The sequence below is a fragment of the Mauremys reevesii genome, unplaced genomic scaffold (assembly GCF_016161935.1).
Source record: "Mauremys reevesii isolate NIE-2019 unplaced genomic scaffold, ASM1616193v1 Contig1, whole genome shotgun sequence".
Lineage (NCBI taxonomy): Eukaryota > Metazoa > Chordata > Testudines > Geoemydidae > Mauremys > Mauremys reevesii.
This window is the reverse complement of record NW_024100715.1, coordinates 1,351,658-1,375,088: the sequence shown is the minus strand read 5'-3', so window position 1 is coordinate 1,375,088 and position 23,431 is coordinate 1,351,658. Positions and strand designations below refer to the sequence as shown.

The following is a 23,431-nucleotide window of genomic DNA, read 5'->3' as shown; positions in this document are numbered from 1 at the left end:
TTGGAGGAGACGGTGAGGTTGGTCCGACAGCCTGGGGGGGGCAGAGGGGGTGAGCGGGGGCCTGGCTGGGAGCCCTGGGGACCCCACAGCTGGCGGGGGTAGGGGTCTGGCCTCACCGCCTGTCACCTCCAGCCGGACGGGGGGCTCGGGCCCAGACTCCCCATGGCAGGTGAAGGTCCCCGAGTCGCTCATGACCAGGTCCCGGAGCAGCAGGGCCCCCGGGGCCGAGGGGTGGGGGTCCAGGCGCCCCCTGAACTGGGGGGGCTCCGGCCCGGGGGGCAGCCGGGCGATTTCGATGTTTCCGGGGTCGCCAGCACATTTGGGGTATTGGGGGGCCCAGACCCAGTGCAGCCGGGGGCCCAGAGCCCTGCAGGGCAGCAGGATCTGATCCCCGGCCCCCCGCACCTCCAGCCGCGGGGGGGAACCTGGGGGGGGGGAAGGGTTAGCGGTGCCCCTCACTCCCGACCCGCAGCCCCTACCCCCCGCAGCTCTGCCGGTGCCCCTCACTCCCGACCCGCAGCCCCTGCTAGCCCAGCCCTGCCGGTGCCCCTCACTCTCGACCTGCAGCCCCTGCTCCCCCCAGCTCTGCCGGTGCCCCTCACTCCAGACCCGCAGCCCCTGCCGCCCCCAGCCCTGCTCCCCCCCGCCAGGTCTGCCGGTGCCCCTCACTCCCGACCCGCAGCCCCTGCCAGCCCCCCCCAGCTCTGCCAGTGCCCCTCACCCCGCAGCGGGCCAGGCACCAGCAGGGCCAGCAGGACCCAGACGGCCGAGCCCATCGGTTCAGGGCGTCTCCCCGCCAGGGTCCGCGCCTCGCTCCCGGGCAGGAACCGACGGGGGGGGGGGAGGAATGGGGGGAGCCATCACCGTTGGCACCTCCGGGGCTGAGTCAGGGGCCGGGGCCCTTATCACGGCAGCCCAGACTTCCCCCGGGCCAGCCGCGCCCGGGTCTGCCGGGAGCCTGAGCCAGCCGGGCCCTACAGCGTTCACTCTGAAACCTACCGATGGCCGCGCCCCGCCGTTCGTGCCTGCGGACGCCCCCCCGCTGAGCTGCCCCCCCCCCCCGCCCCAGCTGCTCCTGCCCTGCAGCGAGTTTGACAGCTGCCCCAGCAGCCCGTCCTTTGATTGTGGGGCAGGGGAACGAGGCGCCCGCCCGTCTCCGGAGACCAGCGCTGACGCCGGCGGGGTTCTAATCCCCGGCTGCGGCCAGTGGCAGCGAGTTCCCCAGGTTAACGACCCGTCACAGGGGAGCCTGGTTTGATCAGAGCCTGGTGCTCAGGAGCCCACAGGTTCATTAAGGCCTTGGTGCGGGAGGCAGCTCCGCCAGCTAACGAGGGGCGTCAGTGGGCGACCCCCGGCGGAGGGGGCTCAGCACCCATAGCGGAGCAGAGGCCCCATGGGACAGGTCCAGCCGCCCTGGGAGAGCATCTGGCCCCACGGCCGCGCTGAACGTTAGGCATCGACCTCTCCCCGTCTCCGCCCACCCCAGGGCGCCAGAGCCGCCACCCCGCAGGCCTGGGAACGAGGGGCTGCCCCCTGCTGGAGGAAAGCGGAGCCACTGTGGGTCAGGGCCCCCTGCTGGCCGGGCTGAGGATTCAGGCACGGGGGGCTGCCCCCCAGAGCTGGCTGCATCGCCGCAGACACACAGACCCGAAGTACAAAAAATACCTTCTTTACTGTTCATTTCTCCAGCTCGGGGGGCCCCCGGGTTTGGGGGCGGATTTACAGCGTGCGGCAGGCGGGGGGGGCGGGTCACACAGCAGGGAGGGGGGCACCCGGCTCCATATAAAACAGACCGACGGGGGGGGTGTCAGTGCAATCGATGGGCATGACGGGGGGGCCCCCGGCTACAAGTGCCAGGGCAAACGGAAGGCTGGGGGGGGCAGTGGGGTGCAGTGTGTCGCCTCGAAGTTCCGCAGGTGCTTCCGGGCCTGGGGGGCAGAGAAGAGGGAGGGAATCAGTGACGGGGGCAGGGAGGGACGCCCCAGCCCCTGCTGTGGCCACTAGCCGGGGAGAGAACCCAGGAGCCCTCGCTCCCAGCCCCCTTCCCCCGCTCTAACCACTAACCCCACTTCCTCCCAGCGCCAGGGAGAGCACCCCGGAGTGCGGGCTCCCAACCCCACCCTGCTCTAACCACCAGCCCCCGCTCCCCTCCCAGAGCCGGGGAGAGAACCCAGGAGTCCTGGCTGCCAGCCCCCCTCCCCCCCGCTCTAACCACTAACCCCAACGCCCCTCCCAGAGCCGGGAGAGAACCCAGGAGTCCTGGCTCCCAGCCCCGCCTTGCTCTAACCACCAGCCCCCACTCCCCTCCCAGAGCCGGGGAGAGAACCCAGGAGTCCTGGCTCCAGGCCCTGCCCCCGCACCCCGGGAGGGAGGGGCTATCGGGGTGCACTCACCAGGAACAGGGCCAGCTGCCGTCGCCCCTCGGGCGTCATGTCCTCCCCTGGGGGAAGGCAGAAAGTCAAAGGTGAGGCAGAGACCGACCCCGCCCCCACCCCGCTGATTCCCCTCCACTCCCCACCCCAAACAGCCTCATTGGCCGCTGCCACCCCAAACGAGCCCCGCCCCAGCCACCCCCCCAAAGGGGCCGATCCCCAGCACCCGCACGGGCCGGTTCTCAGCCCAGCGATCCTCCCGCCCGTGCCGAGCTGATTGGCCGGAGCTGCAGCCCCGGCATCCCACCGGCCGCCCCCACGGCCGCCCCACACTCACCCACGCTCCATGGGAAGTGGCCGCCGCGCTCGGCCTGGTAGGAGCTCAGCACGGACAGGCACCAGTCCTCGTCCACCTCGTAGGAGCTGTACACCGAGGCTGCGGGGAGGGGCCGGTTAGAGCGGGGCTGGGGGGGCGGGGCAGGACGCCTGGGTTCTCTCCCAGCTCTGGGAGGGGAGTGGGGGCTGGTGGGTTAGAGCATTTACCTTCCTCCACAGCATTAGAAGCTTCTAGCCATTCCCGGACGACTCGCAGCCCCTCCTCGGCCATCACCTTGGGGTACCTGGAACGGGGGGGTGGGGGGGGGTGGGGTGAGACACGCTGGTGCCCCTCACTCCCAACCCGCAGCCCCCTGCGATCCCAGCCCTGGGCTCCCCCAACTCACCGGTGCTGGAGGAGTTTCAGCAGCAGGTCATTCCCCCTGTTTGACATGATATCTTCCGGGACCCTGCGGCACACCAAACAGGGGGCAGAGTTAAGGGTATTTTCCAGACTCTTCACTGACATGAGTTTGATGGTTCTCTGAATTCTTTATATGGCACACGAACTCCAGAATCCACTCCCCCAAACCCACTAGACCCCACTTCCCTTCCTGTGTCAGGGATGGAACCCAGGAATCCTGGCTCCCGCCTCCGTCTCCTCCCGCTCTAATCACTAGACCCCCACATCCCTCACTCACGTGGTTGTGATAATTTCATCCTTCGTTCTTCTGACCAGCAACACGGGCCCCTGGTATCTTGGGAACCAAAGAAAGAGAAATAAACTCCCAAGCAAGGCCGCCTGTCCGGGTGGGGTGGGTGCGGGGGTGACAGTGAATTAACACCCCCTCCCCCAGCCAAGAGGAGAGACTTCACCAGCGGCAAGTAGTCCCGAGGGTTAGTCCTGAGGGCCAAGATTGTGGATGGGTTCAAGAAGGGATAACGTTAACCTGCGGAACTCCCCATCCCATGATATTGTCCTGATCAACCTGTCACTTGATACTAGAGGCCAGGACAGAGGGAGAGATTTAGACGTCCCCATTGGCTTTCACTGGGCTATGGAGCCAGCTGCCGCAGGATATGAATTTGGCGGGATTAGGGGAAGAAAGGATTTAGGCAGGAATATGCATGAAATAACGTGGCAGGCAGTTCCACAGGTTAGCAGTAAGGTTTAGCAGGCCTGGGCCCAGAGATCAGGTTTCACACCCACACCCCGGGGCTGGGTTTTTCCAAGCCAAACGCCTGCAGAGCGCCACCCTGCGAACCCGACATTTGTCAGGTCTCAACTTTCCCCAGCTCTCCGCGCCTCAGTTTCCCTTTGTACCTGCAAAGCTGCTCGCCGTTGTTCAAGTTCAGGTATTGCCTCACCGTCCTGGTGACCAGCCCTCCTAGGACACGCAGGTTTCAGAGGAATTAGAACTCAAAAACAACATCGTTGAGAGTCAAGTACGCCCCAGCCGCAGAAACACCCGGGGGAGTTTCGTCACCACCACACTTAATAAACAGGTTTCTAAGGAACGAGCAGGACTGAAGCTACCTAGGGCCGTACAGAACATTGGTTGCAACGGTGACACGGTGCCAGCGCTGGCTAACTCGCGGCAGGCGACACAGCCCAGGTCTTCCACAGCCCATTTGCAGGGTCTCAAAGAGCTTTATGAAGGAAGCCAGTCCCCATCAGCTCCATTTTACAGATAGGGAAACTGAGTCACGGAATGGTGACGTCACCCAGCAGGCCAGGGAAAGCCGGAAATAAACCCCAGGTCCCAGAGTGCAACGCTCTATCCACTAGGCCACCCCACCTGCTGGAGAGATCGGCGCCATCTAGCCCCACATTGTGCCACCAGGCAGGTGCGACATAGAACATCAGTGGCAACAGTGACTGTGTGTTGCCTCGTTAGGTTAAAAGAGGCTCGTCACTAACGAGCGACAGATGCAGCCAGAGGCTGGGAGCTGCTCTCTGGCCACCCAGCCCGGTTCACGCCTCGCGCCAGGTGCAGGATCCAACACTGGTTGCAACAGGGACGGTTGTATTAACAGCGGACTGACCCATTTTCCACAAGGGGAGGAAATTAATCCCCCGCACAAACAGCTAATGGAACCTCTCACCGGGGAGAGGAAGCTAACCCCCGCCTACCCGCTGATAATGGAAGCGTCCTCCGTTTCCGCAGCCAATTGCGTTTGCCCACCCCTACCGCCGCCCCACATGGGACGCTCCAGAATGTCATGGCTCAGGGGGGAATTCTGAGTGGCTGGGTGGGGTCATATGACCTGCTGGGGGGTCGGAAAGTGGGGGAGCTGTGAGATGGGATAGGCCGGTGGGTTCTCAGACTAGTCCATGTGTCTGAGGGCAGGGGCCGAACCACATGGGTGGGGTGAGGAGGGGGAAGGACTGAACCACACGGGCAGAGGGGAAGGGGGGGGGGTGTAAAAGGGCTGAACCACACAGGCAGAGGAGAAGGGGGGGGTCACTTACTGCAGCTCTCTGGCATGACCTTGAGCGCCAGGGGGATCAGGTCGTCGAAGGAGGCGTCCAGCACCAGGGCGCTGATGTCCGGGTACGACATGGCCGCCCACGTGGCTGCAGGAGAGAGGGCGTCAGCGGCGGTGGGGTGGGGGTGATCAGCCCCCTGCCTGGGGCAGCGCTTGGATCTGTCCCCCCTTCCGACCCTCCCCCTGTATTTGCTCCCTTCCCCCCCAACCTAGCCCCATAGCTCCTACCCCCCTCCCCGCTCCCCCCGGTACCTGTGAAGCCCCCGATGGACCAGGCGTACACCACGATGTCCTCGGGCAGGAAACCCAGCCGGTGGATGGCGTATTGCATCACCACGTCCATGGCGTTGGCCTCGTTCTGCGGCAGGGGGATGCCCTGCGGGGGAGAGCGGGGGTGTTGGGAGCCCAGATTCCTGGGTTCTCTCCCCAGCTCTGGGAGGGGAGGGGGATCTAGTGGTTAGAGCAGGGGGGCTGGGAGCCAGGACTCCTGGGTTCTCTCCCACCCCTGGGGACCCTGGGACTCACCGTGCTGCCAGCGAAGCCGGGGTGGTTCCATCCGAGCACCGAGTAGCCGGCTGGGAGGGAGAAGCAGGGATGGGGGTTAACGTGGGGCCAAGCGCAGCAGGGACAGAACCTCAGTTGCAACAATGTGTGGGGAGCTGATGGGCAGTTCCACTGCTGAGTATGGGGGGCACAACTCACCCCTGGTATCCTGGAGTTTAGGACAACCCATGTCCCCCAAACTGGAGTGCCCAGGGCAGATGGAAGGGTGGTGGCCCCAATCCTCTTCCCAAATAGAAATGGATCCTTCCCAATGAACCCCCATCCCATGCAGAGAAATGGACTGGGCCAAAGAAAGGTTACCTGATTCCTGCCCCCCCCCCCCCCATCCTGCACAGCGATATGGGTTAGTCCAACCAGGAGCATCCCAAGGAAAAGTGGATTGGCCCAAATGGGGCTGCCCTAACCTGTCTCCCCACATACAGAAAAAGTGGGTGGGTCCAAAGGGCCTTCACCCCAACTCCCTATCCCAAAGCACAGGAATGGACTAATCCAACGGGAGACACCTCAGCCTTCATCCCCATCCAGAGCAGGTAGATTGGTCCAAAAGCAGTGCACCCCCCAATGCATAGAAGTGGACTGGTCCAAGCAGAGCTGTGCCCCATTCCTGCCAAAGGGATTGGATTCTACCAAAGTGGAAAGGGGGAGGAGATCACCAGTGATTCTGGATCGTACCATCTAGGGGGGTGGGTAGGCAGCCGACCTCATAGAATCCAGCGTTGCCTTCACAGCAGATCACCTGAGGGTGGGTGGGGGACACAGAGGGGACAATGAGGGTCCCGGCTGAACCTCAACTCAGGCACGTCCATTCGGCCTCCCTAAAATCAGATACAGGATCCCGCTCCCGCCAGGGCCCATCCTAAGTTGCTGCAGCGTTGTCATGCGGCTGTTCCCCAGCCGCCCTGCCCCAGAGGTGGCTGCATTTTGGTGGGGAGGAAGTCGTCCCTAAGTATTAAAATACTCCGTGGCTTCAGTTCCATTTCAGGCGGGCGCAGGGAGTCCTGGCCTTGGCTAGGGGGCTGTTTTCAAGTTGTTCCCCCACCCTCGTGGTTGGCAGGAGGGGGCATTATGAGCACAGTGCGAAGCCGGGCCCCCTGGTCAAATTTGGACCCCAGCTGGGCTGTGTCCCCTTAGCACTAAGGAGGCAGCGCCGGGAACAGAGCTGCTACGGACACTGTCGGCCGGGAGACAGGAAAGCGTTACACCGAGGGAGAGACCCCCAATCACCCCTGGTGGTGCCAAGTGGGGGCCCCCCAATCCCCACTGGCTGGTGCCAAGCGGCTTGTGCTGCCTCCAGCCCACGGGCCCGAGTGCCCTGTGATCGGCTCTTTCACTATGAATTAGTGGCACTTTATACCACCAGCCGTCTGCCCGGCACTGCGCCACCTCCTGCTCGATCCGCCCCGCTCCCAGGACGGGGTTCGCCCCATCGCCATGGGGAGCACCTGGGCCATGGATCTGTCCCCCCAGAGCCCCTGCTTTCCGGATCCAGACCACAACCCCGTAAGCGCGACCCACATCCCGGCTGGACCGAGCCCCCGCCGCCAAGCGGAGAAACGCTCACCAGTTTCTTGCCGTGGGGCTCGGAGCTTTCCCGACGGTCCACAAACATCGTGTCAATCTCATTGCCATCGCAGGCTAACAGCTTGGCTCGTTTCCCGTTGTACTGGGCCAGCGGGGGAGAGATTGGAGAGGGGTTAAACCGGAAAGTCAGGACTCCTGGGTTCTCTCCCCGGCTCGGGGAGGGGAGTGGGGGCTAGTGGGTTGGAGTGTGTGTGTGTGGGGGGGGGTGCCGGGAGCCAGGACTCCTGGGTTCTCTCCCCAGCTCGGGGAGGGGAATGGGGGCTAATGGTTAGAGCAGGGGGGACTGGGAGCCAGGACTTCTGGGCTCTCCCCCCAGCTGCATCCTGTGCCTCCCGGACTCACCTCCTCCACCAGGCGGGCCTGGCCCTGCAGCAGCATGGGCATGACGGCTTTCTGCAGCAGGTAGACGGAGCCGGGATACAGCATCCTGCGCCCGAACGTGTGCGCCACGATGTAGCTGGGGGGGCAGAGGGAGGCGGTAGGTGGGGGCGGCGCCGTCCCTCGGAAGGGAATCCACCCAGCCTCCCCCCAGGTCAGTTTGGGGATGAAATCACATGACATCCCTCCCCAGCCAATCAGGATCTGGGATACACAGGTCCAATGGCCTAAAATTCCCATGTCCCACTTACCCTCAGCCAATAGGCAGCAAGGAGCACTCCAGCCAATCAGAAGCCAGGATTCTACCCCTTCTTCCAACATCCCAAAGCTACCACCTTGTCAACCAACCAGAAGCCACCAACTTGTACCCCCAGCCAATCAGCAGCCAGGATCCCCTCCCAGCATTCCAAGCCCCACACAGCAGCCCTCAGCCAATGAGCATCCTTCCCTCTCAGCATTCCAGAACCACCATGCCCTCCCATCCCTGTGGCCAATCAGCAGACAGGACCCCTCCATCAACAATCCAAAGCCACCTCCCCCTCCACTGGCTGACCAATCAGCATCCAGGAGACACTCTCAATGTTCCAGTTCCTCCCCCACACCATCTGGCCAATCAGCACCAAGGAGTCCTCTCTGCCCTTCCCCGCATCTCCCATGATGCCCTGGGGCTGACGCCGTGACTCCCATGATGCCTTGGGTCTCCCCGGCTTCCAGGAACCCCTCCAAGCAGTCTGCAGTCCTCCCTCCAGCCAATGGGAACCCAGGATCCGGTGAAGCCCCTCCCCCAGGTGCCAGGGGGCGGAGCCTACCTGGCGATCTGGCAGGGCAGCTTCTTGATGGCGTGGAGGAAGCCGTTGGCCGCGCTCCGGTGTTTGGGCTCCGGCCGCAGCAGCGAGACGCCCCGGGAGTCCGACCTGTGGGGCAGCAAACAAGGGGCTTACAGCGGGGGCTGGGAGCCAGGACGCCTGGGTTCTCCCCCCGGCTCCGGGAGGGGAGTGGGGTCTAGTGGTTAGAGCCGGGGGGGGAGGGGAGGGGGAGCCAGGACGCCTGGGTTCTCCCCCCGGCTCCGGGAGGGGAGTGGGGTCTAGTGGTTAGAGCGGGGGGGGGGGGAGCCAGGACTCCTGGGTTCTTTCCCCACACCCACCGGCTAGTGACCTCGTCCCAGCGGAAGTCCACGGGCCAGCTCCTGAAGTCGAAGTTGTAGCTGGCGAGTTTCTTCTGCAGCAAGGAGAGAGAGAGGGGAAGGAGGGTGAGAGGGACCTAGAGAGCGATGGAGGGGTGTGCTGAGCTACCCCCCACGGCAGAGTGAGCAGCATGTCGGCACCCCCTGCTGGCCGGGGGCTGCCCTGGCAGGTGAGCTCAACCCCAGCATGGAGAGGGAGGGGAGGCCACGTGGGGAACCGAGCACCACGGGAGGTACAATGCGGAGGGGCCGGGCCGCCAGGCATCCTGGGAAACGGGCTGGCACCGAGGGAAGCCACAGGCACCATGGGAGATGGGAAATGGCACCGGGGGAGTGGGCAGCAAGGCATCCTGGGAGATACAGGCAGGGCTGGTCCCTGAGCATCCTGGGAGACCACAGGGGGAAGCAGAGGCAGAAAAGCATCATGGGTGACGGGCTGGCAGGAGCGGACTGCAGGGTGTCCTGGGAGCTGGGTGGGACGCAGCTGCAGAGGATCATGGGAGACAACCCCCTCGAAGGAGGGCTGTGTTGTTTCCCCCCAAGCATAGCGGGAGGGGGGCGAGGGGAGAGGTCAGGGTCCCCCCCACCCCCTTCACCTTGATTTCCGGGGTGCCGATGCGGTGGCTATCTTCCAGGATGGTGATGAACTGGATGTACTGGGGGTTGGTCCAGCGCCCGATGCCTGCGACAGAGACACCGAGTTAGAGACATCTGGTATATCCAGGGAAAGAACCCAGGAGTCCTGGCTCCCAGCCCTTCCTCTCCCGCTCTAACCACTAGCCCCCACTCCCCTCCCAGAGCCAGGGAGAGAACCCAGGAGTCCTGGCTCCCAGCCCCCCCCAGTCTAACCACCAGCCCCCATTCCTCACCTCTCAGGCAGGCGACCCCGGCCAAAAGGAGCAGCATGGTCCCAGCGTAGTGCGAGAAAGGAACCACCTTCGACATGGTCAGGTATCCTGCGGGGGGTTGAGAGGCAGGTGTCCCTTTATCCAGGGTTCAGCAGGCACCCAAGCTGCGCCCCCAGGGAGGGATCAGCCTGGAGTGATGCAGCAACCTCTGGGGTGAAGCAGCTGGGGAACAGCCGCATGTAACACTGCACTGAGATGGCTCACTTGGCATGAGACGCAGCCAGCTGTGGGGCAGGGTCTGGCAGTAGCCCAATGACACCACTGCATTTTGGGACAGGAAGTGAACGGGAAATCGCAGCTATAAAGATAACTGCTGGGTGGGATGTTTAAGGCAGGCAGAATTGGGAATTAAGTGAGGGCCAGAGGAGAGCGCCCCCGGCTGAAACCCCCAGCCCGGCTCCCGGCAGTGCTGCTCCCCCTAGCACTGCCCTGGGGCCAGCCCTGACTGCCGGGGGCCCTGACCGCTGGGGAGAGCACCTCTGGCTGAGCCCCCCAGCCCCGCTCCCGGCAGCGCAATGCCCCCTACCTTTTCGGTACAAGTAGAACATAGCCAGGGGGGAAGTGTAATAGGAAATAGACCAGAGCACCGACGCCTGCAAGGAACAGGAGAGGGTCAGTAGGATGATACAGCCAACAAAACCCACCCCCAAGATGCCTGGGTTCTATCCCAGCTCCGGCAGGGGTGTGGGGTGCAGTGGTTAGAGTGGGGGGGCTGGGAGCCAGGACTCCTGGGTTCTCTCCCCAGCTCCAGGTGGGGTATAGTGGTTAGAGCAGGGGGGCAGGGAGCCAGGACTCCTGGGTTCTCTCCCCAGCTCCAGGTGGGGTATAGTGGTTAGAGCAGGGGGGCTGGGAGCCAGGACTCCTGGGTTCTCTCCCCAGCTCCAGGTGGGGTATAGTGGTTAGAGCGGGGGGGCTGGGAGCCAGGACTCCTGGGTTCTCTCCCCAGCTCCAGGTGGGGTATAGTGGTTAGAGCGGGGGGGCTGGGAGCCAGGACTCCTGGGTTCTCTCCCCAGCTCCAGGTGGGGTATAGTGGTTAGAGCAGGGGGTCTGGGAGCCAGGACTCCTGGGTTCTCTCCCCAGCTCCAGGTGGGGTATAGTGGTTAGAGCGGGGGGGCTGGGAGCCAGGACTCCTGGGTTCTCTCCCCAGCTCCAGGTGGGGTATAGTGGTTAGAGCGGGGGGTCTGGGAGCCAGGACTCCTGGGTTCTCTCCCCAGCTCCAGGTGGGGTATAGTGGTTAGAGCGGGGGGTCTGGGAGCCAGGACTCCTGGGTTCTCTCCCAGCTCCAGGTGGGGTATAGTGGTTAGAGCAGGGGCTGGGAGCCAGGACTCCTGGGTTCTCTCCCAGCTCCAGGTGGGGTATAGTGGTTAGAGCGGGGGGGCTGGGAGCCAGGACTCCTGGGTCCTCTCCCCAGCTCCAGGTGGGGTATCGTGGTTAGAGCGGGGGGTCTGGGAGCCAGGACTCCTGGGTTCTCTCCCCAGCTCCAGGTGGGGTATAGTGGTTAGAGCAGGGGGGCTGGGAGCCAGGACTCCTGGGTTCTCTCCCCAGCTCCAGGTGGGGTATAGTGGTTAGAGCAGGGGGGCTGGGAGCCAGGACTCCTGGGTTCTCTCCCCGGCTCCAGGTGGGGTATAGTGGTTAGAGCAGGGGGGCTGGGAGCCAGGACTCCTGGGTTCTCTCCCCGGCTCCAGGTGGGGTATAGTGCCAGGTGGGGTATAGTGGTTAGAGCGGGGGGGCTGGGAGCCAGGACTCCTGGGTTCTCTCCCCGGCTCCAGGTGGGGTGCAGTGGTTAGAGCAGGGGGGCTGGGAGCCAGGACTCCTGGGTTCTCTCCCCAGCTCCAGGTGGGGTGCAGTGGTTAGAGCAGGGGGGCTGGGAGCCAGGACTCCTGGGTTCTCTCCCCAGCTCCAGGTGGGGTATAGTGGTTAGAGCAGGGGGGCTAGGAGCCAGGACTCCTGGGTTCTCTCCCAGCTCCAGGTGGGGTATAGTGGTTAGAGCAGGGGCTGGGAGCCAGGACTCCTGGGTTCTCTCCCAGCTCCAGGTGGGGTAGTGGTTAGAGCAGGGGGCTGGGAGCCAGGACTCCTGGGTTCTCTCCCAGCTCCAGGTGGGGTATAGTGGTTAGAGCAGGGGTCTGGGAGCCAGGACTCCTGGGTTCTCTCCCAGCTCCAGGTGGGGTATAGTGGTTAGAGCAGGGGTCTGGGAGCCAGGACTCCTGGGTTCTCTCCCAGCTCCAGGTGGGGTATAGTGGTTAGAGCAGGGGTCTGGGAGCCAGGACTCCTGGGTTCTCTCCCAGCTCCAGGTGGGGTATAGTGGTTAGAGCGGGGCTGGGAGCCAGGACTCCTGGGTTCTCTCCCAGCTCCAGGTGGGGTATAGTGGTTAGAGCGGGGGGGCTGGGAGCCAGGACTCCTGGGTTCTCTCCCCAGCTCCAGGTGGGGTATAGTGGTTAGAGCAGGGGGGCTGGGAGCCAGGACTCCTGGGTTCTCTCCCCAGCTCCAGGTGGGGTATAGTGGTTAGAGCAGGGGGGCTGGGAGCCAGGACTCCTGGGTTCTCTCCCCAGCTCCAGGTGGGGTATAGTGGTTAGAGCAGGGGGTCTGGGAGCCAGGACTCCTGGGTTCTCTCCCCGGCTCCAGGTGGGGTATAGTGGTTAGAGCTGGGGGGCTGGGAGCCAGGACTCCTGGGTTCTCTCCCCAGCTCCAGGTGGGGTATAGTGGTTAGAGCAGGGGGGCTGGGAGCCAGGACTCCTGGGTTCTCTCACCAGCTCCGGGGGGGGTATGGTGGTTAGAGCAGGGGGGCTAGGCGCCAGCACTCGTGGGTTCTCTCCCCAGCTCCAGGTGGGGTATAGTGGTGAGAGCAGGGGGGCTGGGAGCCAGGACTCCTGGGTTCTCTCCCCAGCTCCAGGTGGGGCATAGTGGTTAGAGCAGGGGGGCTGGGAGCCAGGACTCCTGGGTTCTCTCCCCAGCTCCAGGTGGGGTATAGTGGTTAGAGCAGGGGGGCTAGGAGCCAGGACTCCTGGGTTCTCTCCCCAGCTCCAGGTGGGGTATAGTGGTTAGAGCAGGGGGGCTGGGAGCCAGGACTCCTGGGTTCTCTCCCCAGCTCCAGGTGGGGTCTAGTGGTTAGAGCAGGGGGGCTGGGAGCCAGGACTCCTGGGTTCTCTCCCCAGCTCCAGGTGGGGTCTAGTGGTTAGAGTAGGGGGGCTGGGAGCCAGGACTCCTGGGTTCTCTCCCCAGCTCCAGGTGGGGTATAGCGGTTAGAGCAGGGGGGCTAGGAGCCAGGACTCCTGGGTTCTATCTCAGCTGTGGCAGGGAGTGGGGTTCAGCGCAGGGCAGGGATTGCCGGCTGCTGCAGGGCTGGAGTATCTAACCCAGCCCGGGCCCGTGGGACGGGATTAGAAAAACATGTTTTTGCTGCAGAGTGAGTCATTGCTTCCCTCTGGGGCAGTTTATGGGGGGGTGAGAGGAACCAGGAAACGCGGTGCAGGGAGTGGAGTCTAGTGGTTACAGCAGGGGCTGGAAGCCAGGGTTCCACTGAATGACCCAGCCCCGAAGGCGCAGGGGGACTCACCAAGGCCAGGATGCTGTCAGCGTGTTTCTCCAGTGTCCGCGGCTGGTAGTACGACTCCTGGTGGGAGAGACCCCACGTCATTTCGAGCCCCCTGGGGCCCCTGGTGACCGGGAGGGCGTGGGAAACTCTGGGAGTTAAGCCTCCAAATTAGATGGGGGAGAACCCAGACAGATCCCCATCCTACCACCAAGGAGCCAACAGGGGGTTATGGGTTGGGAGAGGGGGCATGTACCATAGGGCTGGAATCAGTCCATGTGGGGCCCATGGGGGCGAGAGAGGCGGCAACACCACGCCAACCTGGACCACCCACCGAAGGACATGGTGGCCATTTTGGTGAGATCACATGGGGGGGTCATGCCAACCCAATGCCACCTGAGTGACAAGGCGGTGGCCATACTGGAGACACACCAACATGGCGGCTCAGGGAGGGGGAAGCAGCAGCCGCCATTTTGGAGTAACGCCAACCTGGCACTGCGGGGGTGGGGGGGCGTCAGCCGTTTTGGTGACGCCACGCTGGAACTGGGCCAAACTTGTGCCTCTGCAGTGGACATGTTGCCGGCACAGAGGCCCGAGGACAGCAACAGCGGTTCGTTGCCCGCTGTGCTTCACGCCAATGAACACACCAAGGTGGAGAAGCAGACAAAGTTTATTTGAGATCTCAAAGCGGGATGCTCGGAGACAGACACGTCTCAAATCAAGCACCCAGCTACAAGCAGCTTTTCTCTTTTTATACATAACTTCAGCTAAGCTGTCTATCACGCCCCCCCCACTACTCCCCCTGTCCCCCCCACCTCACATTCCCATGTAGCAGATACATTATGCAGTGGCAATTACATTAAGCAGGTTAAGTCATACTTGGCAACAGCCAGTCTAGCTCGTTAGTAACTCTTCTCTGACCCGTTATCTTGTCTTACTTTCTTTGATTTGTTATCTTCCCCCCCTTAGCCAGGAGCCAGCAGGCCTCATTATTACCTACTGGTACCAGGGTTGCACTGATACCCAGCTGCTACACATTCCATTCTCTGCAGCTGGCCTGTTAGGTCGATTAGAGTTCAAACATGGAAGCGCTTTGGGCAATCATAGAATAACTTTGGTTCATTCAGGCCTGGTACAGGAAGGTTTCATTAACACTGTGGTTTTCCACCCTCCTGAGTTACCTAAGGCCATGCCTAATGCCACCAAAAGACACACAGCAGCCACTTTGGTGACGCCGTTTTGCAGTCAGGCCAACTTGGAACCTGAGGGATGGGGCCACAGTAGCCATATTGTTTAGATCACACAGGAATCATGCCAAAACGGCGCCTCTGGGGATGGCATCATGGTGGCCATTTTGGCAATACTACACACAGGAGTCATGCCAACCTGGCGCCTCCGGGGATGGTGTCATGGTGGCCATTTTGGCAATACCACACACAGGAGTCACGCCAACCTGGCGCCTCTGGGGGATGGTGCCATGGCAGCCATTTTGGCAATACCACACACAGGAGTCACGCCAACCTAGCGCCCCTGGGGATGGCATCATGGCAGCCATTTTGGCAAGGCCACACACAGGAGTCACACCAACCTGGCGCCTCTGGGGGATAGCGTCATAGTGGCCATTTTGGCAATACCACACACAGGAGTCACGCCAACCTGGCGCCTCTGGGGGATGGTGTCATGGCAGCCATTTTGGCAATACCACACACAGGAGTCACGCCAACCTGGCGCCTCTGGGGATGGTGTCATGGTGGCCATTTTGGCAAGGCCACACACAGGAGTCACACCAACCTGGCGCCTCTGGGGGATGGTGCCATGGCAGCCATTTTGGCAATACCACACACAGGAGTCACGCCAACCTAGCGCCCCTGGGGATGGCATCATGGCGGCCATTTTGGCAATGCCACACACAGGAGTCACGCCAACCTGGCGCCTCTGGGGGATAGCGTCATGGTGGCCATTTTGAGCAAGGCCACACACAGGAGTCACGCCAACTGCTGGGGGATGGTGTCATGGCAACAGGGTGAGAATGGGAGCCAAGGTAAGGGGGATATTTATGGTTGGGGGCTGGGAGATATCAGATAGTGGAAAGGGGTAAGATGCCCCATTGATACTCTCCTCCCCCCATTTCCTATAATAGTCTGTCCCAGGGGGATAGTAACACCCTGAGGCCTGGAAGATACCATGCTGGATAATGGGGGGAACTGGATTTCTTCAAGTACCATACACAGTGGACCGACCCGTTGGGATATCAATACACTAGAGCCTAGGAGAGGCCATGTCCCCCACCAGCTTCCTAGTGAGTGGTCTCTCTCGAGTGGGTGAGACCATCATTACCTCAAAGGCTAGCAGCTACCATATCAGCTGCGAGAGAGTGGCACCCCCCCCCCATGTCCTACAATGGTTTCTCCAAGGGAGTATCAATAGCTACGGGGTTGGGACGATACCGTTGGATAATGGGGACGAAGGTCCAATTCCTTGTGACCCCCCCAAATTTCCTACAATGGGGGTGCCCATCAATACCATATTGGAGAAAGGAAAGGGTTCAGCTCACCCCCCCTCCATGTGCTACAATGGTCTCTCCCAAGGGAGGAGTATCAGTCCCCTGGGGATACCATGCTGGATAACGGGGAGCAGCCCAGAAGACCAACCCCCCCCTCGTGTTCCATTATGGTATCGCCCAGAGGAATATCAAGATCCTGGGGCTCAGAACATTCCATGATGGACAATGGGGAGCTGCCCCCTTTCCCCGCCATGGTCTTGCCCAAGCCCCCATAGAGATAACGGGAGCCCGGGCGATACCATTGTCTCCCGCGGGGGGAAGGAGGCGGACTCACCCAAGAACCATCCTGGGCCCCCTCGGCTGCCTCGTCCCCATCTCGGGAGGGCCTGGCCGGCTCCCGGTCCCGATAGACCCGGTAGAGCCGCGGCCCCAGCACACAGCTCAGCAGCTTCGCCATCTTGGCCCGGACCAAAGCCGGGGGCCGGGTGGACAAGGGGGGGCGGGGGGTAAAGAAACTCCACTTCCGGGTTCTCTACAGGAGCCCGGGGCGGACAGACTTAACCAGAGGATTTCAGAACGCTTTCCCTCTGGGAGACGGTTCTTAAAGGGCCAAGCGGCCGTTTTCTCGTGCCCCGCCCCCCGCTCTTAAAGGGCCAGGCGTCCATTTCCCCCCATCTTCCCCCCTCAAATTTAGTCCTGTGGTGGGGGACGAAAGGGGGTGTTGCCATGACTACGGCCCGGGTTGCACCAGCCTGGCACCTCCAGGGTGGGGACGTGGCGGCCATGTTGGGAGTAATGCCAACGGGGCAGCCATTTTGGTGCCAGCATAGGGGGATGGGGGGCAGGGGTCACGCCAACTGGGTGGGGGCCTGGCAGCCGTTTTGGAGGTGGCGTCAACTGGCCGCGGGGGTGTGGACACAGCCGCCATTTCTGAGCGGCTGTATTGGTCTCGTGCCAACTTGGCAGCTCTGAGTTGGGGGACGCGGCGGCCATGTTGGTATCGCCATGTTGGAGCTAGGCCAAGATGGCGTCTCTGGGAGATGTCACCATCTTGGTATCACCATCTTGGGGTTACGCCAAGTTAGTTTCTCTGGGATGTGTCGTCGGCCATTAGGGGTCTCCTGCCAACTCAGCGTCTCTTTGGGGATGTGGGCGGCCATGTTGGTGTCGCCATATTGGAGCTAGGCCAGGTTGGCGTCACTGAGATCTGGCGGCCATGTTGGTGTTGCTCTGTTGGGCTCATGCCCACTCAATAGCTTCGGGTTCAGGATTTTGGTGTCGCCAGGCGGAAATCTCTGGAACATGGCAGCCATATTGGTGGCACCAATTTTTCTAGCTCCAAAGAGGGTTCACGGTGGACATTTTGCCGTGCTGACGTGCGACTGTCTCTGGGGTGGGGCAGCTGTTTATACAGGGATTCCCTCCCACGGCGCTGAGATGCAGCCACCTCTGGGGTGGATCACACCAGTCCCCTTTCCCTCTCTCTCACGCCCCCTTCCCACTCCTCTGCTGCTGCTGCTGTGCGTCCCTGATAAGCCGGCCACCAACCCCCCAAGTCACTCCGGAGACAGCTACGTCCGGCTCTATTTCGGTCGCTTCCTCCTTGGGTCTTGGAGATAGAGCCCCAGGTGGTGCCCCACAGAAGGACCCTGGTGTTCGGGGCATCATGACCCCCGTCTGGATCTTACTCCTTCTCCAGCTGCGACTCACCAGAGAGGAAGGTAAAAACCTGCTTTTTATTGTCCACCCCAGAGGCGGCTGCATCTCAGCGCCCGGTGAGGGGTCCCTGTGTAAACAGCTGCCCCACCCCAGAGGCGGCTGCATCTCAGCGCCCGGTGAGGGGTCCCTGTGTAAACAGCTGCCCCACCCCAGAGGCGGCTGCATCTCAGCGCCCGGTGAGGGGTCCCTGTGTAAACAGCCGCTCCACCCCAGAGGCGGCTGCATCTCAGCGCCCGGTGAAGGGTCCCTGTGTAAACAGCTGCCCCACCCCAGAGGCGGCTGCATCTCAGCGCCCGGTGAGGGGTCCCTGTGTAAACAGCTGCCCCACCCCAGAGGCGGCTGCATCTCAGCGCCCGGTGAAGGGTCCCTGTGTAAACAGCTGCCCCACCCCAGAGGCGGCTGCATCTCAGCGCCCGGTGAGGGGTCCCTGTGTAAACAGCCGCCCCACCCCAGAGGCGGCTGCATCTCAGTGACAGGAAATCTAACCCCTGTGAATCCCCCTCTCCCGCAGATGTCTACATCCAGAAGGGGCAGGACCGGCTGTTCCCTTGCGTCCTGGGCGAGCCTCCCTCGGGCAGGGAAGAGGTGACGTGGTCCTACAATACCCGTGTTCCTCAGTCCTCATCGGTGCTGTTATTCCGGGTCGCGGCGGGTCAGGCCCTGAAGAAGGAGGCAGTGGCCAGGGAGCGGCTCTCCGTGTTCCCCAACCACTCCCTGTACCTGCAGGGGGCCGAGGACGGGGACACGGGGACCTACTGGTGTTCGGTGCAGGGAGTCACCCGCCGCACCTACGACCTGAATGTTGTCACAGGTGGGTCGCGGCTGGCGCCCCCGAGAGGGGACAAGCCCCTGCCCCATTTCCTGCCCCCCTGAGCCAGCCGGTTGCTGTCCTGGGGCCGGGTGGGAGCCGGCGCCCCCGAGAGGGGACAGGCCCCTGCCCCATTCCCTGCCCCCCTGAGCCAGCCGGTTGCTGTCCTGGGGCCGGATGGGAGCCGGTGCCCCCCAGAGGGGACAGGCCCTTGCCCCATTCCCTGCCCCCCTGAGCCAGCCAGTCCCCACCCTGGGGCTGGGTGGGAGCCGGCGCCCCCAAGAGGGGCCAGGCCCTGTGCCCCATTCCCTGCCCCCCTGAGCCAGCCGCTCCCTGCCTGCCATGGGGCCAGGCCCCGTGCCCCATTGCCAAACTGTCCCCTGCAGGGACCCAGACGGTGCTGACGACCAGCCAGACCAACATGACCTGCCACCAGTTCTCCTGCGCGATCTGGGACCGGCAGGCGCTGACGGAGCCGGAGGTGACATGGTGGGTCGGTGGGCAGCGGGTGCAGAGCACCGGCGGGCAGCGGGCGCAGGACACCGGCGGGCAGGGCTGGCAGCTCGTCTTGTCGAGCTCGCGGGCGGCGCTGCTCCAGGCCTGCTGGAACAGGAGCGACCCGGGGGCCAGGAAGAAGAAAAGACGGGTCAAGTGTGAGCTGAACAGCTTGCAGGTCTCCTTCGACCTCCCTGGTAGGGACGGGGCCAGGACGCCGGGGTTCTCTGGGCAGGGACTGGGGGAGAGGGGGGTCTAGTGGTTAGAGCGGGGGGGGGAGGGGGCTGGGAGCCAGGACTTCTGGGTTCTCTCCCCAGCTCTGGGAGGGGAGTGGGGTATAGTGGTTAGAACAGCGGGGGCTGGGAGCCAGGACTCCTGGGTTCTCTCCCCAGCTCTGGGAGGGGAGGGGGGTCTAGTGGTTAGAGCAGGGGGGGCTGGGAGCCAGGACTCCTGGGTTCTCTCCCCAGCTCTGGGAGGAGAGTGGGGTCTAGTGGTTAGAGCGGGGGGGGAGGGGGCTGGGAGCCAGGACTCCTGGGTTCTCTCCCCAGCTCTGGGAGGGGAGTGGGGTTTAGTGGTTAGAGCAGGGGGTGCTGGGTGCCCGGACTCCTGGGTTCTCTCCCCAGCTCTGGGAGGGGAGTGGGGTTTAGTGGTTAGAGCAGGGGGGGCTGGGAGCCCGGACTCCTGGGTTCTGTTCCTCACTCACCCCTTGTGTTTTCCCTGGGCGCTAGGAGCAGTGAAGGACCCGCCCGCCCCCAACGTGGGGGGACCCGCCTGTAGCTCCGCCTGGATCCCGCTGGCCGTGTGCGCGGCGCTGGAGTTCCTGCTCCTCCTCGCCTTGGGGGCGGCGCTGTGGCGGCGAGAGCGGCCGGCCCAGAGGTAAGTACTGGCGGGGGGAGGGGAGTGGGGGCTGGTGGGTGAGAGCAGGGGGGGCTGGGAGCCAGGACTCCTGGGTTCTCTGCCTGGCTCTGGGAGGGGAGTGGGGGCTGGTGGGTGAGAGCAGGGGGGCTGGGAGCCAGGACTCCTGGGGTCTCTGCCCGGCTCTGGGAGGGGAGTGGGGTCTGGTGGGTGAGAGCGGGGGCTGGGTGCCCGGACTCCTGGGTTCTCTGCCTGGCTCTGGGAGGGGAGGCTAGTGGTTAGAGCGGGGCGGGGGTGGGCACCAGGACTCCTGGGTCCCATCCCTGAGGCTCAGAAGGGAGGCCCCCTGCTCACTCATCCCCCAATTCCCTCTCTGCAGGTCACACCTGGGCGACCCTCCCGCGCACACCCAGCCAGGTAGGTGCCCCGCTGCGGATCTGTGGGGCCCGCTGGGGCGAGGGGCAGCAGCCAGCGTTCGCCCTGCCCCACTGTGGGGGGGGGAGCAGGGCTGTGTCCGCCTTCACTCAAGGGCCTGGGCGGGGAGGATTTCTCTCCCCCGACCCCAGGAGCTGCCATCAGTTCTCATGCGGTTTCTCTCCTGTCTCCTGTTCCAGATCCTCCCGGACCCAAATCCCTGGCGCAGCTTTATGAGAATGTGGGGCTGGGATACGCAGGTGGGAGCCGGCGCCCCCTGGGGGGGACAGGCCCCTGCCCCATTCCCCGCCCCCCTGAGCCAGCCAGTCCCCGCCCTGGGGCCGGATGGGAGCTGGCGCCCCCTGGGGGGGACAGGCCCCTGCCCCATTCCCCACCCCCCTGAGCCAGCCAGTCCCTGCCCTGGGGCCGGATCGGAGCTGGTGCCCCCTAGTGGGGACAGGCCCCTGCCCCATTCCCCGCCCCCCTGAGCCAGCCAGTCCCTGCCCTGGGGCCGGATGGGAGCCGGCGCCCCCTGGGGGGGACAGGCCCCTGCCCCATTCCCCGCCCCCCTGAGCCAGCCAGTCCCCGCCCTGGGGCCGGATGAGAGCTGGCGCCCCCTAGTGGGGACAGGCTCCTGCCCCATTCCCCGCCCCCCTGAGCCAGCCAGTCCCCGCCCTGGGGCCAGGTGGGAGCCGGAGCCCCCTAGAGGGGACAGACCCCTGCCCCATTCCCTGCCCCCCTGAGCCAGCCAGTCCCCCCCTGGGGCCGGATGGGAGCTGGTGCCCCCTAGAGGGGACAGACCCCTGCCCCGTTACCCACCCCCCTGAGCCAGCCCCGTTTCAGGGGTGACTGTGGGCTCCTGTCACCCCAGCAGGGGGCGCCGATCCTGCCCAGCTGTGATAGCCCCGTGGGCCCCTGTGGAGCGACCGCCGCCCCTCGAGGCCTGTGCCGGGGTCTGGGCGGGGCCAAGCCGCGTGTCAACACCCAGCGCCCCCCGCAGGGCGGGGTCGGAGGCTCCCCACGCCACCAGGGGCTTTCCAAGGGGAAGAGGAACCCAGGCGTCCAGCCCCCCACCTTCCCCACCCCCAGGGGGGCTGGGGTGACAGATGGGGACGGGGTGGTTGCCGGGGGGGGGGGGGGTTTGGAGCAGAGAATAAAGGAGAACAGAGCAGAGTTTGTGACGGGAGTGTGGGGCTGAGAGAGAGAACACACAACCACACACAGCCAACCACAGCCGCACAAACACAACCCGACGCGATCACAAATGCACACACACAACCACACGCACACACACTCCCTACCAAAACCACACCCGCCCACCCACCCAAGCACAACTGCATGCACAGACTCACACACAATCTCATACACACACACACACAGAAAACCAGACTCAGTAACAACCACACACATGCACACAATAACAGAATCCCCACAGACCCTCCCTCCCCCACAGGAACAGACACAGACACAATAACACAGTGGTACACACAGAAAACCAGACACACACACACACAAAACCCATAACACAATCACACCCACAGGGAATCTCCCACAATAACACAATCACACACCACACAAACACACCCACAGAGAACATAAGAACATAAGAGCGGCCAGACTGGGTCAGACCAAAGGTCCATCCAGCCCCGTGTCCGACAGTGGCCAGTGCCAGGTGCCCCACAGGTGCCAGGTGTCCAGTGACCCCCCCCCCCCCGTCGCCCATTCCCAGCTCCTGGCAAACAGAGGCCGGGGCCACCATCCCTGCCCGGCCTGGCTACTAGCCACCGATGGACCCGTCCTCCAGGAATCTCTCCAGCTCCCCTTTGAACCCCGTTCTAGTCGTGGCCTTCACAGCCCCCTCTGGCGAGGAGTCCCCCAGGTTAACAGTGCGTTGGGTGGACAAATACTGCCTTGTGTTTGTGTGAAACCTGCTGCCTGGTCCTTTCACTGGGTGGCCCCTGGTTCCTGGGTTCTGAGGGGTAAACATCCCTTCCGGATTCCCCGTCTCCACACCCGGCGGGATTGTACAGCCCCCAGCCTCCCCCCAGTCGTGTCTCTGCCCAGCTGAAGAGTTTTAGTCCTCGCTCCCCGCACGGCAGCCGGCCCAGACCCCCCGGCAGGTCTGACCCTTTTCCAATCCCAATGGATCGTCGTGGCGACGGGGCGACCACGTGGCACCCAGGCCTCCAGGCGGGGGCGGCCCCGGGGTTTATCTCGGGGCACCGTGAGATTTGCCGTCCTTTCCTGGTGCTTCGCACCGCGCCGGTCGCTTTCCTGCCCCCGCTGCGCACGGGGCGGCCGAGCTCGGCGAACCCGGCCCCGCGACGCCGGGATCGGCCTGGAGCGGGAGCCGCGTTCAGCCCCCGCCGTGGTCTGGGTGTTTCCCCGGGCGTCACGTCGCGTTTCGCAACGTTGAATTTCACCTGCCGGTTGGTGGCTCAGTCCCCCAGTTCGGTGATTCCCTGTCGCTCTTCGCTCAACATAGTCACACAGACACACACACACACACACACACACACAGAAACGCACATTTACCCCCCACCTGTAACTACCCAGCTACATACAACACAATTACACACACACTCACACAGCTAGACCCAATCACACCCACACAACCCCCCCCGCACCTGTGACAGACACAGCAACAACACAACTGCACCGTGCCCTGCTCCGCACGCACACCCTGTGCACCCCCCCCCCACACACAACTACACTGCGCCCTGCCCCCCCACGCCCCTCGGGGGCTGCGGATCGGGAACAAAGTCACAACCACTGGCGATCGGCGCCACGACGCGATTTATTCTGGATGCGTTTCAGGAGAACAGATACACACCACACACAACACAACCTCACTGTGTCCTGGTGCACAATTTCACAGCACACGCAGCACAGATTCCCTGGTACACAGGCACACAGCGTCTCCGCGCCCGGCTCCACAATCTCAGCCCCACCTGCCGCCGAGCTCCCAGCCTGTCTGCTCACGCCCGGCTCCGGGCGCTAACCCCGTGTGCAGCACGGGGAATTTCTGTTCCCCCGACACACACCCAGTGCGAACAACACAACAACCGAGCTCTGAGTCACGGCCCCAGCCACAGGCCTTGTGTGTCCCAGCTCCGACCCACAGGGGATTTCAGAGAGCTGGGGGGAGCCCAGGGCTGGGCTGGCAGGGGCTGCGGGTCGGGAGTGAGGGGCACGGGCAGGGCTGGGGGGAGCCCAGGGCTGGGCTGGCAGTGGCTGCGGGTCGGGAGTGAGGGGCACTGGCAGGGCTGTGGGGGGGCAGGACCGGGGTAGCAGGGGGCTGCAGGTCGGGAGTGAGG

The 23,431-nt window shown here is 63.7% G+C and overlaps 2 protein-coding genes across 3 annotated transcripts; one reads left to right on the top strand and one right to left on the bottom strand.

Annotated features, from left to right (window-relative positions):
- Positions 1–1,724: 1,724 nt before the first annotated feature.
- ABHD16A (abhydrolase domain containing 16A, phospholipase) lies at positions 1,725–16,380 on the bottom strand. Its single transcript, XM_039517258.1, has 20 exons — positions 16,158–16,380; positions 13,345–13,401; positions 10,318–10,384; positions 9,753–9,839; positions 9,480–9,565; positions 8,845–8,918; positions 8,510–8,614; positions 7,665–7,779; positions 7,303–7,404; positions 6,414–6,477; positions 5,703–5,752; positions 5,430–5,553; positions 5,161–5,265; positions 4,012–4,075; positions 3,389–3,445; positions 3,095–3,157; positions 2,916–2,992; positions 2,710–2,808; positions 2,394–2,440; positions 1,725–1,928 (listed from the first exon to the last, which is right to left on the bottom strand). Exons 1-20 carry the CDS (start codon positions 16,278–16,280, stop codon positions 1,845–1,847), a joined length of 1,650 nt encoding a protein of 549 aa, XP_039373192.1. The 5' UTR covers positions 16,281–16,380; the 3' UTR covers positions 1,725–1,844.
- Positions 16,381–16,709: 329 nt separating this feature from the next.
- Positions 16,710–21,167, top strand: LY6G6F (lymphocyte antigen 6 family member G6F). 2 transcript variants are annotated; one of them, XM_039517274.1, is made up of 7 exons: positions 16,710–17,544; positions 18,054–18,353; positions 18,737–19,042; positions 19,574–19,721; positions 20,080–20,117; positions 20,315–20,374; positions 20,989–21,167. In XM_039517274.1, exons 1-7 carry the CDS (start codon positions 17,490–17,492, stop codon positions 21,012–21,014), a joined length of 933 nt encoding a protein of 310 aa, XP_039373208.1. In that variant the 5' UTR covers positions 16,710–17,489; the 3' UTR covers positions 21,015–21,167. The 2 variants fall into 2 exon arrangements, with proteins under 2 accessions (XP_039373208.1, XP_039373207.1); XM_039517273.1 differs by having other exon boundaries at positions 20,986–21,167.
- The last annotated feature ends 2,264 nt before the right edge of the window (positions 21,168–23,431 follow it).